The following is a 14,793-nucleotide window of genomic DNA, read 5'->3' as shown; positions in this document are numbered from 1 at the left end:
ATGAATATCCATCTTTAAAAAAGACCTGGGAGGGAGGGAGGTCTGAATCAAAATGAGAAGAGGAGAAAATGAATTCCAAATGAATTCTAGACATACGGATCCACGGATGATGCAGCCCTGTTACCGTGTATAGCACGTCGACCACGTGAGCACACTTCTGTGACGTGAATGCTTGAAGCACGGAAGAACGGGATGCTCGGCGTGAGTTTCTCATGCATGATACAACTAACTTTAGTGTGCATTACATGGGTAACTAATGGTGTGCCTCCCGCTGTGTCTGTGTCAGGGGAAAAGCAAGGGAAGAGAGGAGAAAGGGAGAGGTGGCACTGTTCTCCAACATCAACACAGATGGAAATCATTTGTGTTTCAACTAGCAGGAGGACTGGTTCACATTCTGCTCGAACAGTGCAGCCCTTAGGATACAGCCGAGGAAACGAATCCTGACTTGAAGGTGACTGCAGCAAACATTAGAACTCAAAAAAATCAACAAAAATTCCTAACACTTGAGGTTGCAGTCTAAGAATTTTCTTCTTCTCTCTGGTTTACAGTATTTGTTTTGTGGTGTGGGGATCTTAGACACAAACCTTTACCTTGGGCTTGCGGGACATTTAAGAGCAGCTTTAACTGTTTTTTGTAACATAAATGTCGAATGAACTGTCAAAGCAACTGGGGAAATTGTTTTGGACCCAAAAAAGTTCTTCACCGCTGTGTGCTCGAAATGTTGGTAAAAGTAGTTGTGAGTAGTAAAACAAAAAAAGCTTGAGACCAAAGTTAAAATTCAGATTCATCAAAACTGAATGTTTGTTCCATTGCTATTAAAATTAAAAGAAAAAACACAAATCAATGGTGCACTGCCACAACAGATGACTTTAAATATCTCACCTCCTTTTTTCATCACGTGACAACACGAAGCATGAACAATGCAGAAACATTTTAGGCAGATGTTTACTATTTTTCATGTTGGGTGGAGCTCCATTCTCCATCTGGAAGTCCATTTGTTTTCTTTAAAGGAGTTTAATGGAAACACGCACAATTTACATTTTATTTTCCAGTATTCTTCTTTAAACTGCTCAAATTTTGGATGAAAACCATTCATGTGGCTGAAGCGGCAAGCTTTTTGATGACAGCAATGTACTTCATGCCAAAGATAAAAGAGAAATATTAATGTAACATAAATCCTGAATATGAAAAGTGACAGGATGACAAGAAGAGGACTTCAGTGGGATTTCGTCATACTTATTAGTCATTATGATCCAATCAGAGCCAGACCTTGTTTTTACTGTTTCTGTGCATTTACGTGTCGCATGTAGCACATTGTAAAATGGTGCTGTGATCCTCTTCCATGGAGGAACGTAGAGATTTATAAGGTGAGTGTTGTGGAAAGGATCAATCTGACATAAAAGGGTTCAGCTGCTCTGTCAGCAAACCCACTACTTGTACGGATTAAAGGCTTGGCATAATTTCTAATTGCTTCGTTGTTTTGTCTGTCTTTGATTAGCAGGCATCACCAACATGTCCAGTGTACACAGATAAATATATTTAAGGTGACAAAATATTGTGCTGTTGCATCAAACAATTATTGAACTTTAGTTATATTTATACTGAGAAAAAACATGATCAGTAGTGTTATTGTTCTGTAGGTTTACAGATATTCTAGTTTCTGGGTTATCTGGCACTCAACTCTCGGAAATGAAGTTATTCCAGATGACAGCCTATTCCATCATCTCAGACTTGTAACCCTATCACACTGTCACGAATCAGTGCTGTTAACATTGTGGTTTTGGAGTTTTGGTGAAAAACTTTAAAGTGGACACTACCCCCTTTTTGTTGTGCTTTTATATAAATATATAAAGACCAACTTTATATGCATATACAATTAGGGAAAGACAATATAGTGACTCAAAGTAGACCAGTTTCAGCTTGATAAACTAAAACAGGATCCAGTGGAAGTCTGTTTGGTTAGTGGATATCCTGCTGTGTGTGTGTGTGTGTGTGTGTGTGTGTGTGTGTGTGTGTGTGTGTGTGTGTGTGTGTGTGTGTAAGAGTCAATCACAAGTTTGCCCTTGGGAAAGAATTGGAGTAGTTTACACACATCATGTCTTTGTTTCTTTGTTTTCCTCTGCTCATGCAAAGGCTAACGGGTGTCACACATGTGACTGTCATGCTCTGCTAAGAGCTACACTGTGTTAACATGCCCCACTAAGTTTGTAAAAACACTAAGAATGTCTTTTCAAGATCGTATATACTCTTGAACAAAGGCCTTAAGATGTGAAAAAAAAAAATGCCACAAACACCTGGAAATAAAATTATTTTAACAAGCGAATAAGTTCTGAAATGGACTAAATGTGATGACACACTCCAGAACAATTCAGCAGTAAATAAACTTATCGTGGAAGTCTGTGCAAAGCCATTTGTCTTCTTTTGCACTTCATATACTAGCAGAATATTCTGGAAGAGTCTTCAATCTGCATATTGTTTGGGTTTGAGTAATAAATTCCAATACCACTGTCCTCTGATTAAGTATTGTACATCAAGTGAGCTACTCTAAACTAAGTATTCCTTATGTAACTGTTAGTAATCAAAATGTGGAAGCTAAGGACTGATTCAGCTTCTAAAGGCACAGGCTCTTTGTGTACGTGAGTGTCGGTTTGGCTTTGAGGCTCGACGGGTCACAAAGTGACTGTCTTCCTTGTCTATTATTTCACCAGATTGCTCTAGTCCATGTTCCACTTCTTCACCAAGACCAACTAAAGACTGATGCCGTATAACACAAATAACTGCAACTTCTCATGACTAACAAGGTTGTTTTTCATCAACATGAAATCTTTGTTTCTTTAACTCTCTACCCTGTTTACTCTTTTCTTTCTAGCCGCCTCCTCTCTCTTTTCCTCTTAACCATTTGTCCGTTGTTTCATTTGCAGGCGGTGGAAATTTTGCAAGAAATGAAGAGTGGAGAAAGGGAGCACAACACTTTTTTCCTCAGTCTGGACAGCTTCTCCAGAGGTCAGTGTGGAAATGTGATAGATGGTAATTTCAGAGCAGAGACGGCAACAGGGAGACAGAGAGCTGGCACAAAATAAAAGACAGTAGCTGGGTTTCCATCCAAGTATATTTATGAGAATTATACTTTACTGCTGCGACTCTGCAAACCCTGCACATATATTACTCAGAGAGGTTTTGTTCTAATGTGAATGGCTCTTTTTAACCACTTAATATATTTTAGCTGCTTTCTTTTCTGCTGATGAAAATCCCTGCTGTTGAATGTTTGTCACAGCTTATGCTGTCGTTAGTATTATGATTACTTTGTACACATATAAAGCCAGTGTCCAGAGCATGATATTGTTGGATAAAGTGTATAAAGTATGGTTGGATGATTTTGGACGAATATATCAACTAAGAGAGATTTATTCATCTATTTATCTGCCCATGAGTAAGTTTGCTAATAATGCTGGTTGAGGCTAAGAGAAGGAGTCAACTGAAGAAATAATAGCACTGTTTAACGGCATCCTCTTCCAGTTGCAAGCAAATGCACCCTCCTGAGAGTGCGCCCAAACGTGGCGATTTATTCACTCAAACTCATAACGGAAAGAAAGGCAGTAGTCTATGTTCAGAAAAAAACATAAACATTTTATTTAAATTAAAACAACACACAATGGTGGGGAGGGAAACAAGGAGAAGCTGGCGTCTTTTTTCCGCTATAACCGTGTTTACAGGCTGTTCCAGTGTTTATCCGTCTCACACGCTCGACCAAACAACAAATACAAAATTCAACAAAAAGTAAGTTAAAAATCAAAATGCTCAACCCAGTCCTGAGTGGGTCTCCTTCAGCCAGTGATGAAGACCTGCTAAAAACTTCACTCTTTCCATAAAAGACAGAAAGAGTTGTGTAATTGTGTGCCTATGTGCTTTGTTTAAATAAAGGTACGGTAAGCACCGAACAGGCCCGAGAGTCTGGGGTGTCGTGCAAGGCTCTGCTATGTATTTTCTTATGTTACTGGTTCTGATTGGGGCAGCAGAGAAGAGAGACAACAAGCAGAGACACAGAAACATCAGAAACTCCTCCTCCTCACTCGCCTAGTTTTCTGGGAAACCCTCGGCTGTGATTTCCAGACACACACTGGGGTCACCAGAGGAGGCTGAGGCTGACGACTGGTTCTAATTACAAACTGCACTGTAAGGCCTTGTGCCTTGGAATGTGTGCGTGTCCTGCGTGTGTGTGTGAGTAAGATGTAGAACAAGGTGTTGTGGCTTATTGCTATGAAATAAAGGCTTTGCAAGCCATCACAGCCACCTGCTTTTTATCACAGGCATCTGTTCCCACAATAATGGCAGACACACACTGTTATTCTTCACACTGGGTCTTTTTACATGCACATCTCACTTTCACAATAATGACACACACATCACTGTTTTAACAGAGATGTTACGGTCCTCATTGACTGTCATGGCGATGTGAGGCGCAGTACGAGAGAGGAAAACATACTGAAGCCATGACAGGCCTTCCAACTGCTTTACAAGTGACTGTAAAACACATCTCATATGGTTTCTATGTCCTGCTGCATTGGTAGCGCTGGCATTTGCGTGATTAACACCATTCAGGTGCAGGGTGTCACAAAAACTTGTGCACAGAACTTCAGTGTATTGCTAACAAGTTCACCATCTGATAATAATGAAGGTAAGGGTCAGCGTTATTGGTCATTTCTCTGCAGTTTCTACTAGCACCAGTTGTGTGTTACTGGTAAGCAGTCCTGCATGAATGTTAAATATTCCTGTAGTGTTAACATGATGAAGTTATTTCTGTTACATAACACAGTTGTTACTATCAGAAGTTTGCCTTCTTCACAACAAAACCCAAAAATATCCAAAGGGGATTTGAAATTGGACCTAAATTCAATGAAATGTTGTAAATGAATGCAAACTGGGAGGTAATGTTCAGCTTTGAACAGATGATGTGACAAAATTAGCTAGTTTGGGGAAAGTAGTGCAACTGCAAATAGCAGCACTATAAAGTAAAGCCTCTAACACTGACCTAACATTAAGAATAGTGCATTGTTTTATAGACAGTTGTCAAATCATTTTATATTCGATATTTATTGGCTATGTTTTATTTATAAGGCCTAATGTATTATTTAAAATAGTAATTTCTAGTTTCGTCCTGGATGTCAATATTGTCGCTTTTAATTTAACGCTGGGATCAAATTGGGTCGTATACAGAAACGTTAGGAAGAAAATGAGCTGTCTTTCCTTTATTTATCACTTACTTATAAATAAATTACATGTGACTTGCACTTCATTGCTCAAAATGTAGTTACTCAGCAGTGTCCTGAAAATAAAGTATTCTTTTGTCCTTCACCATTGATTTGCTTGGTTTTGCATTAAAGCAGCTGGGCTGAGAGGATGACCCATAGCAGCGGAAGCAGAATGACGCAGGGCTATCTGGTATTTGTAGAAACAACTCTCTTTAGTCAGACAACCAGAACGCATACTGGAACTCGGTATAACTCTTACTGTGAGCACTGCTTGCAATAAGTTCCAGCATGGCCAAATTACAGAGAACTAAAATTAATAAATCTAAATAAACTTCAGTCTTACCATCCAGGGGTGAGGGATCTCTGGAAGTGGCATCTGAGGTGGAGCAGGCAGTCCGCTGTGTATCTCTGACTTGAATGAAGGCTCTAGAAGAAATCAAGTGGCTATTATGAATATAAACAAGAAGATGCTTTACAGTGCCACTAGTGTCAAATCTAAGTAGTGACAAAAAATAAAATGTCGTAATTTCCCTTCTTAAAATTATAGAACCAAATAGACTGTGCTTCTGTGTTTCTCTGATTTTAATGCGCTTCACTTCTGCTCCTCATTACAAGGTCCCTTTGTGGATATTTTTAATGTTAAAATGCAAAATCTCCAATAAATATTTCTACACGTGACATTTTGTTGTTGATAGAAAACTGAAACGTCATTATGAATTTGTGTGAATAATCTCATGTTTTGAGGCTTCCAGTATAGCACTAAAACAATCTTCGCGTTTAAGGATGCAAACAAGAAACAAAAATACAATAAAATTTCTGTGTATATCTTCTTTTCATGTTCGATTCATCCAGATTTTAATATAAACATGTTTTTGCATTTGAATTTTATTTCAATAATGGCAGCCACACACATCTTAAAGAAAAAAGTCTGTGTTAAAGAAAAGCTCAGAAAACATCAAACTGATGAAATTAACTCTTTTAATCTGTCATAAACAACTTTTGGCTATATTAGCTTACAAGTAAAGGGTTTTATAAGTAAATGTAAACCAATATAACTCTATGATGACAGCAACCATACAATTCAATCCCACACTGACCTAGGACCAGCTTATTGTGGTCTACATTCTTTGTGTATGTACCAGACTGCTCATGGAACTCCTGCAGTCAGCCATAGTAAGGTCAGGTGTTGTATCTAATATCTGACCACCTAATGGACTTACTCCAGCTCTGAGTCCCTTAAAGTGTTTCAGAAGGTGCAGTATAAGTTTAATCCTCACCTTTGTCGGACAGTACTCTGTGCAGAATATTGGAGAGGTGTATCTTCTTCTCTCGGACCCCAGCACTCAGATATTCTCTGTCCAGCAGGTCCAGAAACAGACGAAGCTCACACACCAGCTCCTCCATTGCTGGAGAACAAATACACAAATATCAAAGAGTCAGGTTATGGAACTCTAGTCTAATTGGAATGAGACCTACGCTACTTTATCTTTGTGTGATCGCACCAATACTGAAAACAACTAATTTGTGGAACGTTACTCTTACAGCTTGCTTTTCTGTTTTTCACTGTCTGCAATTAAGAGCTGGGTGAGAAATCAAAGACTAGTTAGTTGTTTACCTTTGTTTAACTGAGCAGATGTACACCATCAGCCAACAGAAACACTAATGCACTGTGTTTGCAGATGAAGAGCAGTATAGACTATATCACTACAACACCGCACAACTGTACCATAGTTTTCATTCACGAGTCATATTTGGTAAGCGTTTACCCAAAATGATGATGACATTCTAATGCTTACATTGTAAGAGATTATTATTTTCTTTGAACTATTTTGACCTGTGGATTAATACCAATTTAATACTGTATTGAGTGAAACAGAGTGTTTCAGAATGTGAAAAGTGAGTGCTGGGCTTCCCAAACAACCTTTTGGTGGCACACAAACAGGCCCCAGCATTAGCTGCTCATTAATCAGTCCCAATGTAGCGCATGTTTCAGTTAAAACACACTGACAAGTATTTTTTGGCCCTGTGCAACAAACCAACATTAAACAGATACTGGAAAAGCACAAAATACTGTTATGTAACATAAGTGGGCAGCCAGGTGGCCCTGTGGAAAACAGAATTTTCAAGTAAATCAATCACAAGCGCTGACAGTCCTTCAAGTGCACAGAGCCAGCAAGCTGATAGGTGCTGGGCAGGGACAGATCTGGCAATGTACCTGATGGAATTATAGCCGCAGGTGAAAAATACACCAGCAGCTTCCCACACAGAGCAAAACAAAAGCAGGGAAACCGAATACAGAACATAGCTCGCAGATAGGTATGGGAGCAAGGTATCAGTGAGTCTATCTCCACACACTTGATCTGAGAGCATTTGATTGGGCTCAGAAGCGTGACTCTGAGATGCCACGCTTTGCACAGACACTCAGATAAGAAGCACTGTCTCAAGATGAGGGTCCCAGCTCAGTGAAGCTTTTTGTTAACACCTGATTGTATCAAAAGGCACTGCATCATCCTGGACAGCAGCTGCAGACTGAAAATGTTAAGTGGAGTTAATGAGGACTTTCTGTGGTTACTGCCCTTTGTGACAACGTCGAGTCACTGAATGTCTGAGCGTGATTCAGAAACAATCTGAGAGCAGCTGCTGAGCAGACTAACCTGGCAAATTTACTGGATCTGACTTTTTGTGCATCTACAAACTAGTTTGTTTTTGTTTTTTTAGGTTTTAAACTCTCCCCGTCAGAGAATAGATTACTGTTTTTGTTTTCTGGGGCTGCAGAAGGAAATTTCTTAGTGAGATCTTAGGCTACGTCCACACCGCCGTTTACGTGTGGACGAAAGGTGCAAACGCATAGAAAAATCTGCGTTTTCAAAAATACCCGGGCACGTGTGGACGTAGCCTTAGTGACGACACTGAACCTGACTTTAATCCACTTCTCCAGGCCCAAAACGAGAAAAGAGGCACGAGGAACTGAAGATGAAGTAATTAAACTACAAGCCAAACAACTGTGTATGAATTTAAAAGTCTGGAATTTTCAAAAACATTCACATTTTGTTCAAAACTATTCAAAACTAAATGACCAATAACGCTGACCCTTACCTTCATTTGATTATAGTGACTTTGAAAAGTTAAACTTGTGTTACATGACACACAAAAAAATGTACACTAATCTTTATGGGAGACATTAGCATCAAACATACAGACAGGACTTGCTTCCAAGCAAGCTGTGATATGTTTGTGTTTCCATATAATCACATGAAATCAGCTTAACCGATATCTGAGCAACAGGCACAGGAGATAAGCTGGCCTAATGGCTAACCCATGTGCCAAATGTCACAGCAGTTTAGCATGTCACATGCCATTAAGACTATTTCAGGCTATTTTATAACAGACATAAGTCATGAAGTAGCAGACCTCATATATCTCATTCAAAACAGGTCTTTTTTTTAATAACTTTTTATTTATTAATTTACAGTACGAGAATACAAAACTTTAGGTCAGCATGGAAGACATACACAGTCTCAACATTAGTATCTACTTACATCATGGTAATATTTAATTGTTCAGTACAAAGGGAGTACACAATCCATTTTTCCCAGAGCTTCTTGAATTTCTCAAGCTCAAGTCTAAGGACAAAGGTAAGTCTTTCCATTCCAAAAATTTCTTCCACTATCCCATGCCACTGGGCCCGAGTTGGAGGGTCTATTCAAAACAGGTCTGAATACCACATGTAATCACAATTCCCACAAGCATTTAACTAAACAAAAACAGATGATGGTGCAGGTAGCTGGCAAAAAGCATTAATGCTCTTCATATTAATATCTCAGCGTTATGACAATAAAATCAATAGATGTTTGTATCCAGTGCAGCCACGGTTCATCTTTATTGCTGCTTGACTGTTAGAGAGCAGCTCTGACACTGAATACACAGACACTTTCCCACATTCCTCACATAATCTGATTATACTACAGGAGAGTCCGGTGAGGAAAAGGGGGCTGGAGTGAAAGATAAACAGAAAAAGTGAGGGTGATGGGGAGACTAACATGGAGTAACATGTTTCCTCCGTTTGTGCATGTAATACCACTAAAACTGCAATTAACGATGACAATAACAACAGAAAATATTTAACTCCTGAGCCACCAATGGAAAAACATATTTCAATGCAGTTTTATTTATATATCACCAAATCACAATCTCAAAGCCTCAAGTCACTTTCCATTGTAAGGTAAAGACCCTATGATAATACAGAGAAAACCCAACAATCAACCCCAAATATCTGTAAGTCGGAGTGCTTTAAATCCTTTTACAGCAGAAAGATTACTTGCACTTCACCTACACTATCACTCTGTACTTGCAGATAAACAAGTAGTAACATCCCTCACTGCGAAGGTACACGCTCCCTGGATCACTTTCAGCACTACCTGATTTTGTACTAAACTCTGAACAGCCAAGCAGCTATTTACTGCTCCATTTACTGCTTCTTAGAGCTTTGTGCAACGTGTGCAATACTTTACCTCCACAGGGGTGGCCAAAAAACACAACCTGTGCGCATTAACAACCGAAAGTGAGCTCCCCAGTTCACCAAAGATGGCAGAGAACATGAAGAGGTGGAGGCAAGGACCACCCTCAAAGAAGGCCTAAGGGCACGCAGGAAAATAAAATAATAAAAAAAAAAACATGTTGTGCAAACAAACTGCCCACGTCCTTTCTTCCCCATCTCACCCTGTTCATTCAGCCTCATTTTTCCATTTCCATAATGCCCTTCATTGTACTCAACATAAAAGGCAGTGCATGTGTTTGTGTCATGTATTCTAGCTTTTTGATTCTAATGCCATAAATATTTTAGTCAGTTTTCTGATATCTGCATACATTAATCATATGTACCCCAAACCACATCTGCTGTGTTAGCATTCGGTCTGCATGACAAAAAATACGTGCTCTTTCCAAAACATCAATCCCCACACACACACACACACACACACACACACACACACACACACACACACACACACACACTAAAAACACCTAGACAACTCACAGGGATGTTTTCACTGCCAGGTATTCAGATCAAAGGGGATTTTCCTAAGTGAGGACTGTGTTTGAACGAGACAACGGGGTCACGTTTGGATTTCATGTAAAACTTGAGAGCCTGCGGCTTTGTTATTGTGCAAAAATGCTTAGCAAGGTTAGAGGGAGGAGGGCTTTCTGCCCTCTTCCTGGAATACAGCTGTTATGATTGACGGAACACTGACAGTTGCTATCCAGTGACTCAAAGCAATGCTGGTTTTCTCAAACATCATCAGTCGGCACGAAGAAGAGTTGGTTTTGCTGTACAGGACCATGCAACAAGCCGTCATTGTCTAATTTGTTTAGGAAATTAGCATATTACAAATAATACATCAACACCATGCTGTTTCGGAATTGAACTCTTCTTATTGGTTAAAGAGGATTAGTCCACACTAGCTTAGATGAGATAAAATGTATAAAATGGAGGTCTGTTTCTTGTTACCAGCAGCGCCTTTAACACTTCGAAGACGTGTTTAGTTTGATTATCTGACAGGACTTCAGGTCAGGATTTGCCTCAACATACACACACTGCTGAAATGCAATGCAACTATTAGAACTGGAATTATTCCAGTTTGGATTTGGGAAACAGACACTATCTCTACTTTTAAGATTAGGTTTAAAACTTTCCTTTTTGCTATAGTTAGGGCTGGATCAGGTGACCCTTAATCCTCCCTTAGTAATGCTGCAATAGGCCTAGGCTGCTGGGGGATTCACATGATGCATTGAGTATTCCTTCTTCAGTCAATTTACGTCACTCACTATGTGTTAATAGACCTCTCTGCACTGAATCATATTTGTTATTAATCTCTGGCTGTCTTCCACAGCATGTCTTTTATCCTGTTTTCTTTCTCTCACCCCAACCGGTCGCAGCAGATGGCCCCGCCCCTTCCTAAAGCCTGGTTCTGCCGGACGGCACTTCCTGTTAAAAGGGCGTTTTTCCTTCCCACTGTCGCCAAAGTGCTTGCTCATAGAGGTCATATGATTGTTGGGTTTTTCTCTGTATGTATTATTGTAGGGTCGACCTTACAATGTAAAATGCCTTGAGGTGACTGTTGTTGTGATTTGGCGCTGTATAAATAAAACTGAATTGAACTGAATTGTTTTTTTTCCTTTAAGAAAATGGTCCAAGTCACTCTAATACCAAACCATTGTCATAATCATAAAGCCATGCCATTTTTGTAAATCAACATGGGCTCAGTTTACTTGGATAAATGGGCCATACAAACTTGGTAAAGGTCTTTAAGTCTTGGATGGGAGTATAAATGCACTGTGCCAAAAGTGAACAAGGAGTAGGGTTTATATTTCTAACAAAAAACCATAAAATGCTTTGAATGGCAAAACAATACAAAATATACCAAGAACATAGAAAATGATGATTCTAATTAGCTTTACTTGTAATAAAAGCAATAATGTCAGGAACAAACACATACATTGATTTCTAGTATATTTCCTTTGTTTGTTCTTCAAACTTCAAGGCTTGACGCAATAATGTTTTCAGACTATTTTTTCATGGACCTGACAGTTCAGATTCTTATCCAAAGTTGAATCAGCTGAATATGTTGTCTGCCATACCAGGTCAGCTCAACCAGAACTGCTATTTTGTGGCACGTAACAGATTTTAAAGGAGTCCTTGTGCACCTAAAAGATGCATGAGAAGCCAGAGACTTACAGTTCCAAACACCCACTTTCTGCGGTTTTGGGAAGCTTAACTGCACTGTGGGTTCAGTGTTACAGTAAGAAGGTGGTTATTGTTAATTGAGGTTGGTTTTATGGTCTGGCATCGTCATGGTTACTGCTTCCAACATGCCACCAAAACACAGGGTGATGCTGGAAGGTATTTATTTGTCACATGATTACATAAAAACCATCACACAGACAAGCTGAAAAATTCTTAATACTTTGGGGGGAAAAGGAAGAGTATCATCTGCCTTTCCACTCTGATAACTCCTTCGTAACTCCAACTTGTAAAGGTAACTGCTTACCATCTGAATTTTCACTGCCCTTCTCAGCTTCACTTTATAATTTATCAGATAAAAATAACTATTAAATGTCCTCCGCTACATACAGATATTTTAGTCCTATACTGGTAGCCTTGTGTACTGTTTTTTTCCCTTCCCACTGCTGGTGGAAAGCTGTGAAAGTTGTGTGCTATTACCAGTCATAAATGTTTCATAAAGACTTTTAAAGCCTCAACTTGGATGAGCACCAGGCGAGAGGGAGAGTTCTGAACAGATCAGAGGATGGGTGATGCTGCATTAACTTATGATGAAAGACAAGCTGCCTTGCTCCCGCCCCATTTCTCAGGTCTGTAATTATGAGGTTTGTGTGTTTTCTATCTTCCATCAGGCATGCCAAGCAAACATCACAGAGGGGGGCTGATTGCTATCGAACTGTACAGGTGGTTTACTGTAGAAGCAGATGTTTCCCAGACCGCAAACACACATCTGCAAAACCCTGATGTGAAAAGGAGAAAAAAAAAGAAAAGAAAGGTGATGGGATAGGGAAGTGCTGATGGAGGTGTAGAGAAGATAAGAGAGGTGGAAATATGGTGGGAGAAGTCCCAAAGCAAGCTCTAAAACCAAACAATATTTGGGGATAGTAATGATGCGCCCTTTGGTATGTCTTTTAAAAAGATAATTAGAGGGAGCTCAGCTAAAAACCATTGGACAAAAAGAAAGATGGGGTGAAGGGTTGTGGAGGGGGAGACACTCCTGCTTGTAGTTTTGATCTTCTGGTGGGAATGGAGGACATGAGGTTTTCTTGATTGGACTGGGAATTGTAGCTGCATGGGTGTGAGAAATGAGTGTCACATTATACATGGTTTTTGACTGGTGAGGATATAGAGGCTGTAGGTCTACTAAGCATCATCATTTGTTTCATCCACAAAATGGCTCAATTCAGATATAGGTAGTGGACTGGAGTTTTCACAGGCACACGTCTCTGATTTACTATCTGAGAACTCATGAACATTCAACACAAAGTAATTTCACAGGAAAATTCCGATTTTCCACAGGTTGTGATAGCTCAGGAAGCAGCACATGTCATCTAATAAATGAATTCAATTCAATTCAATTTTATTTATATAGCGCCAAATCACAACAACAGTCGCCTCAAAGTGCTTTATATTGCAAGGTAGACCCTGCAATAATACATACAGAGAAAACCCCAAAAATCATATGACCACCTATGAGCAAGCACTTTGGCGACAGTGGGAAGGAAAAACTCCCTTTTACCAGGAAGAACCCTACGGCAGAACCAGGCTTTAGGGAGGGGCGGGGCCATCTTGTGTGAATGAGGCAAGTTTTATAAATTACCCAAATAGACTAGCAAAAAGCAATATACTGTAACAAGCAGTCTGTTTGCCATGCACCATACCTTTTGTTATTAGCACCAGGTTGGTCACAGCAAGTTGAAAAACCGATCCCACTGAGTCTCAAACTGTAGTACACACCTTCTACATTTGGTAAAGAGAAATCTAGAAGATTGGAGGTCCTAGAATATGGACTTTATAGCTGCATTTGGGCATCCCTGGTATTAATTTTCCACAATGCTGCCTATTTCATCCCAGGACACCTTGGATGAGATCTTTTATTTAACTCAAAAACTTCCATTTAATAGTTAAACACAGTCGTTGTGTCTGAAGTTTTCCTTGTGTATGGTATATGAATTCACCTTAACTTCACTTTCATGGGCTAAAGTTGGCAGCTGTGTTCCTTGTTCTGCTCTGTAAGCCTTGGTGAGCTCGGAGTAACATCACATAAACCATTTCTCTACTTCCTACAGGTTCTGGTCAGGTTCTCACAGGTCAGCGAGCCAGGCAATAGATAAAACTGGCATTTGGTTAGAAGCGGCTGAACACTGTGATCAGCTATTTGTCTGATCACAAACAGCGTTGTTCTGTCAGACATAAAATACTAACCTCAGTCTCCAAATAAAGTCTATGTGTGGAAAACACTGAAAATACAAAATTCATCATGCATGATTGCCCCTTTTTTCAATCTGAAATAGCTAAAGCCTGTCTAACTTTGATTTAAATCAAATTAGATTCCTGTAGGTGTACCCATTGTCCTGACTGTGATAGAAGCCTTTGGTCTTTTCATCAGTTACTTATTAAACACCACCTACAGAAACAGGACACAGAGGCACTCTTATCTGTGCGAGTGTAAACAGCAGCTACACAGTCACAACCAAACGCTCAAACTGACAAAATTACAGCTCCCTGTACCCTTATCCTCCTATTAGGACACCCCACCAAGGCAGCTTTAGTCTTGTACTGTAATCCTAAAAGCTTTGTTAAAGGCAGACAGGCTAACAAGTGAATGCACTCATCCTATTACAATAAGCTTGTTGAAGGCTAGTGAGACTCATGAGAAGTGATTTCCTCCTAATGCATCCAAATTTTCAAGGCGACCATATATGCTTGCAATAAGCAGAACTATTTTAACTTCTTTAAAGTACGAGTCCAAAGGCAAATGCTTGT

At 39.6% G+C, this 14,793-nt stretch overlaps 1 protein-coding gene across 5 annotated transcripts in view; it reads right to left on the bottom strand.

The window, feature by feature from the left end:
- The window catches only part of afap1 (actin filament associated protein 1), a 95,958-nt gene that overhangs the window by 36,122 nt on the left and 45,043 nt on the right, over positions 1–14,793 (bottom strand). For all 5 annotated transcript variants that reach the window (XM_080299782.1, XM_026157932.2, XM_026157914.2 and 2 more), the window contains exons 2-3: positions 6,527–6,655; positions 5,593–5,675 (exon numbers count right to left, since the gene is read on the bottom strand). In XM_080299782.1, coding sequence (XP_080155908.1) covers positions 5,593–5,675; positions 6,527–6,655 — 212 coding nt within the window. The remainder of the gene's footprint in view (positions 1–5,592; positions 5,676–6,526; positions 6,656–14,793) is intronic.

This window comes from Astatotilapia calliptera, chromosome 3 (genome assembly GCF_964374335.1).
Source record: "Astatotilapia calliptera chromosome 3, fAstCal68.1, whole genome shotgun sequence".
NCBI lineage: Eukaryota > Metazoa > Chordata > Actinopteri > Cichliformes > Cichlidae > Astatotilapia > Astatotilapia calliptera.
Note: the sequence above shows the minus strand (reverse complement) of the source record. Positions and strands in the feature narration are given on the sequence as shown.